The following is a 5,853-nucleotide window of genomic DNA, read 5'->3' on the forward strand; positions in this document are numbered from 1 at the left end:
GATAAGAAGCTGGCAAACACCTGATCCTTTTTGCAACCATGTATTTCTTAGCCACCTTTGCAGCTGTAATAAGGCATGAGAGAATAGCTTTGTGGTATGTCAGAATTCCACAGTTTTTAATAGAGGTTTATTTCATGAAAAAAAGATTCAGCACCTCATTTGAAAGCCCTTCCTTTGCATCTAAGAGGAATGGAAGACAGTTTCCTCATGTGGGCATTTTCCTTATAGCGCTGCCACACCACCGTTCAGCTTTCCTCCATTATTTGAGTCTACTTTAGTCTTTCAGGGTGCAATGACACAGTGAAATGGGGAAGTCAAAAGCTACAGAAAGGGTAACTTTTAAAAATAAAATCACAATATTCTAAGAAAGGAAATTATCACTACAGAAACTAATTTTGAACTTTATATTGACTGAAGAAAGATGCTTATCACAAACCAAACAAAATCTTTGTAAACTCTTTCGTATAATTAATTTCATAGCACAACTTAAAAGAAAAAGAACTATTCATAGAAAAAGAACTGTGGCTTTGATAATATTTTCACCACATTTGTGTGACAAGCCAAGACAAAGGCAGTTTCTAATAGGTTTATTAATGGAAAAGACAAAATAAATCTAAATTAATATCTTTCATTTTATCCAATATATTAATTTCATTCCATTCAGCACATTAAATTAACTTGCAAATATGCTTAAGTCCTGCACTACTATAACATGATAAAGTCTGGATTAAACAACAATAAAATCCCACCCAAATTTAACTAGCTGTTTGGTATCTTTTATAAGTTCTCCACACCTTGTTTGGCTGAGGCTCTGCTTTTGGTTTAATAAGTTGGGTTCCAGGAGGTATCATTCCCTTTGGCGGATCTTTTACTTTCACTTCTAGTCCAGCATCTACAAGGAAACAAGACTAAGTTTTAAAAAAAATAAGTACAAACAGGATACAACAGTCAATCCATAACTACAGTTCACCTGTGCTACAACGCAGAGTAGGGAAAACAATTCACTTATCCGTCTGCCATAACAACGCTTGCAGTTACTTCATGGTGCATAATATTACTTTATCAACATGTGTATCTTGATATTTTACAGATTCATAAACATAGAATTTTATGTTATCAGATATCTGTCACACCTTGTGTGCACAGCACTATTAGGTAATTTTGCATCTTAATTAGCAGCACTGTTATAACATCACAAGTTACTGGAAAATAATCTCACCTCGGTAACATACTCAGATTGTTGAGAAAAATGCACGTAAAGAAACAGTTCAAACTTAAGTAACAGATGGATATAACCTTGCATAATAATCTTAAAAGAAATTAATTCAGCAATCACTGTTAAAGCCAAACTAGATCTTTTGCGATTTTTTGTTTTGTTTTATAGGGTGATCCTCTGAGGAGCAACAACTTGAAAAGAAGCAGCCAGACCTAGCAATAGAACTGTTGGCTTCAGCACCATTCTTTTAAAGAAATGTGGAAGTAACAGAAGAAATCTAGAAGTATTAAGAACATAAAAGGTTTGAAAAAGACAAGAAACAAAGTGCGACCACTACTTAAGCAGTTATAAGTTGACAGAATCATAGGTTAAGCATAACTACATGAAAGCCTGAGAGGGGATAGTAAGATAAGATTGAACCAGAACAGAAGTTACATTCAAGAAAAACAGCATAGGTAATTAATAATCAAAGTTATTATTATTGTATTCTAGCATTTCTGAAAGTTAAACCTACACAATGATTGAGGATGTTAGAATTCATGTAAAAATATGGCAGCAGCTAATTAAACTACAGTGCAAAGTTTGTATCCAGTGACGGCAGCCTGGAAAAAACACACAGTTGAGTGCACTGGAGCTTCCCATAAAGGAAAATGTTCCTGTTTGAGAAGCAATGACCTTTAACCATCATCATGGCTAGGCTTCGCAAACAAAGATATGGGAAGGGCTCTACCCACACTTGCTACAAGCGCGTTGATGGCTACAAAGGCTGATGCGAGATAGGCAAGTCCGGCTGCAAAAGGCACAGCGGAAAGTCTCCTTAGGCGGTGTTGGTGAGGGATGATTCTTTCTGCCTTGACTTTTCTCCTCGAGACTAATTCTATGTGCATTTTCAAAGAAGGCAGCAGCGTTATGGATGGTGTGTCTCCACATCTCCCGACTGGAGGCCAGAGTGAACCACTGATGCAGTCAATATGGCCAAAACTGAGGTGTTGTTTCAGAGAGTCCCTGTATCTCCTCTTTGGGGCTCCTCTGCAACAAAAGGTGCTGTACGCTATTGGGAAAGAGGAACTGCTGGTGCTGGTGAACTCACCTAAACCCTCCTACCAGATCTGGGCCTTCAGTCTCTCTCCTGTCACTCACTCCATATCACCAGTAAAACTAACAAGAGAGTATTCAAGATGTAGTCTCTTTTTCTGGAGGGGGAATCTTTGTGTTGCATGCTATAGTATCTCATAGAGTAGTCCCTAGGACCAGCAAGACAGCTAAAAGATTTTCAGCACGGAGGAAAGCCAAAACATTTAAAGATCAGCACAAATAATTGAGACTTAGTGTAGAGTCACAGTTAGGAAAATATGTTCCAAATTTTCTACAGCAGAAATGACATTGTTTACTCCTGCATGGTCAGGAACAATTTCCTCTTTTCTTAGGTTCCTCAGCATTAAGTGCCTTTCTTCCCCTGCCCCCGCCTTTAACTACACATCTCTGCCACTCTCAGTTGAAACAAGACATCGTTCTTGCACGCTGAGAGCAGAGAATAAGACACTCTATTAATCTGGTAGTCTAATCACAGTATAAACACAATTTGCCACATATATCCCTATATACATGAGAGAATAGTTGTAGTATTTTGTGGTTGGTTTTGGCTTTTTTTTTCTCCTTTTGAGAAAGAAGGAATTAGAACACTTCTGAAGCAAAACTTGGGGGTTAAGTTTTGCAATGGACTGTAATAATAAATCTTATAAGCACTGAGACATACATTTAGCCATATACAAGGTGGATACACTATAAACAAGGTGGATACACTATAATTTTATGCTTAGTGTAGTGAAAATTAAGTACCTATTTCAATGCCGTCTATAGTAACATGAATGGTATAGAGACCAACAGCTCCAGGAGTCCAGTTTGCACAGTATGTACCATCATTATTGACTCTGATCAACATGTTTTCACTGGGTCTAGGCATAAAAAAAACAATCAAAATCATTAAACAATTATTGTCCTATTGAAATCATCTGCAATACTCAGTTTGGAAATTATCTGTCAGATCTTCTAAATATCATTTTTCCCCCCGTACAAAGTACTAATCCCATATTGTTTATTATGAAGTTATAATTCTTTATGCCACAGTTAGTTATAGCAAATGATGAATGAACACAGTCAGAGAGCAAACAATACAAACAAGGAATCAACACTAGAACAACTAAGAATTAAGGATTTTAAAACAAAATCTGTATATTTATGAATAAATATAATAATACACGATTTCTGTGTTTCTACCCTTAGAAAAGATTATCCAGCAGTCTTGTGAGTCTGGGTGCACGCAAGAGTGACAGGATATTTTAATTTAAGTCCCTATTAAAAAGTAATTTTAAAATACTTACCGCTTTGGTGTTGGTGAAGCAAAGCGTAGTTCTTCAAAAGAGTAATTTTCATATGCCTATAAAACAGATTCAGTTCAACAAATGTAAAATCAACAGTTATCAGTTATACTGTCGTCATGAATAAAAGAAAGCAGAATATTTTCTTTAAGAATACACTCATTTTAACTTTATATTCACTGCAAGTATTCATCAGGGAACCAGAAACAAATTCCAAAACACAGCAAGAGAAACACAGACATATATACACATAAATGAAAAAATTATCCTCACTTCCTCTTTAAACAGACTATTTAGATCATGAAGATAGTTATTACTAACAAAAACTTTTGTTCACAGTCAAGTCTTTTAATCTCTTCTAATCTCACTTGCATAAAAAGCCTCTGAATGCAAGTAGTACATTGAAGACCATGTGAAGGTCAGAAAACCAGTATGTTGCAGGTCAAAACCTGCAAAGCAGCCCAGTGGATTTACCAATGGAATTTTGGATCCTTCTTCTTTCTGCTCAAAGTGAAGAAAAAATTCCTTCTATACCGAGGTATATTCCACTGATTCTCATTAACTTAATTTCCATTAAACTCTGCAATCACTAGGCATACACATCACGTCCCATCTCTTAACTGGGTCAGTATTTTATATATACGTGAATTTACCACAGGTGCCAAAATATACTCAAATCATTACTAACTGTTCAGTTTTCACCTCTTTAAAAACTGTTCCTGGCAAAGTCCCTCAGCTGATCCATTTGACAATGGGAAATTTCAACAGATGCTGTTTAATATTTATGCACTGAAACACAAATCATTTGTATGACCTTTTTATTATGCTGAGCTCTGGTTTTTTTTCTGTGTTCACAATTCTAATTTTTAATTTAGATTCACTGCAACACTCTATATGAACACACTGGTTTGACTTCTTCACCAGTTCAATAGCTGTTTTCATGCCTCCTGAGTGACTCAAACTAGTTTATTAATCAGTGTAATCAAAACTAAAGAAAGTTTTTCTTTTTAAATGCTAATCCAGTTTATAACTGCTTTAGAGCTCAGGTAATTGTCCCGTTTGATGCACTTGTTTTTCTTGCAAACTTAAATATAATCAAAGTAATTTGTAATTAATGTATTTTTAGACTGTGATCAAACTGAAATACGCTTTTTACCTTCTCCTCTAACACACCTTTACACATTCGGAATGCTTAGTTTTATAGTTATATTGTTAAAATTACAGTAATTTACCTTCATCATTGTAATAGCAATATATCGAGCTTCTTTTACTATCATTGGCTCATAGGAAGAATCAAGCTTCGGTGAAGGAAGTCCTCCGAAGGTCATATCACCGCTAGGGGAAGCGGCTGTTGCAGGACTCCCTGGTATCCGTTGCACCTTTTTAACTTGCTCTTGTTGCAAAGATGTTTTTTTCTGAGAAACAGGAATAGCTTTGACTTCTACCTGCAGTAAGGCATGGAATACAGAAGATAAATTAGGAAGGAAACACACACACAGATTCTTTCACATTTGAGAAAGTTCGAGAATTCACTATAAATCCATCCGTGTCAAACACCTACATGTCTGTATTACACAATTTGCAAAGCAAAACACAGCATCTCGGAATAACCACAGAATTGTTTAGGTGGGAAAACACCTTTAAAATCAAAATCAGAGTCCAACAGTTAACCTAACACTGCCAAGTCCACCACTAAACCGTGCCCCTAAGCATCACATCTACACGTTTTTCAAATACCTCCAGGGATGGTGACTCAATCACTTCCCTGGGCAGCCTGTTCCAGTGCTTGACAGCCCTTTTGGTGAAGAAATTTTTCCTAACGTCCAATCTAAACCTCCTCTGGTGCAACCTGAGGACATTGCCTCTCATCCTGTTGATAGCCACTCACTAATACAGAGCATGCATAAGATATTCTCCTCCGTAAACCACCGATTTAAAGCCTGCTCCTTGAGGTGTTTTGCTTGAATTAAAATCCTGCATTGGAACCAATCAAATTAATTTCACTGTAGTCATGCTTGCTAGTTAATCTGTCCAATGGTTCCTCTTGATTCAGATAGGTATTTTGAAGTAAGAATGTCAGAATTACTCCTAAACATCCAAGTGTCACGTTGCTAGGCATCTGTAAATGCACAGAAAAGAATCACAGAATCACAGAATTGTTGAGGCTGGAAAAGACCTCTGAGATCATCAAGTCCAGCCCATGACCCAACACCACCACATCAGCCACAGCACGGCACTAAGTGCCACATCCAGCCTCTT

The 5,853-nt window shown here is 36.7% G+C and overlaps 1 protein-coding gene across 1 annotated transcript in view; it reads right to left on the minus strand.

Annotated features, from left to right (window-relative positions):
- Positions 1 to 794: 794 nt before the first annotated feature.
- The window catches only part of LOC104274306 (E3 ubiquitin-protein ligase MYCBP2-like), a gene marked incomplete at both ends in the record, with an annotated part of 43,039 nt that continues 37,980 nt past the window's right edge, over positions 795 to 5,853 (minus strand). Inside the window, 4 exons of the mRNA XM_009869902.1 lie at positions 795 to 892; positions 3,056 to 3,171; positions 3,598 to 3,653; positions 4,827 to 5,039. Of these exons, the coding sequence (XP_009868204.1) occupies positions 795 to 892; positions 3,056 to 3,171; positions 3,598 to 3,653; positions 4,827 to 5,039 (483 nt within the window). The remainder of the gene's footprint in view (positions 893 to 3,055; positions 3,172 to 3,597; positions 3,654 to 4,826; positions 5,040 to 5,853) is intronic.

Source organism: Apaloderma vittatum, unplaced genomic scaffold, assembly GCF_000703405.1.
Source record: "Apaloderma vittatum isolate BGI_N311 unplaced genomic scaffold, ASM70340v1 scaffold2245, whole genome shotgun sequence".
Classification (NCBI taxonomy): domain Eukaryota; kingdom Metazoa; phylum Chordata; class Aves; order Trogoniformes; family Trogonidae; genus Apaloderma; species Apaloderma vittatum.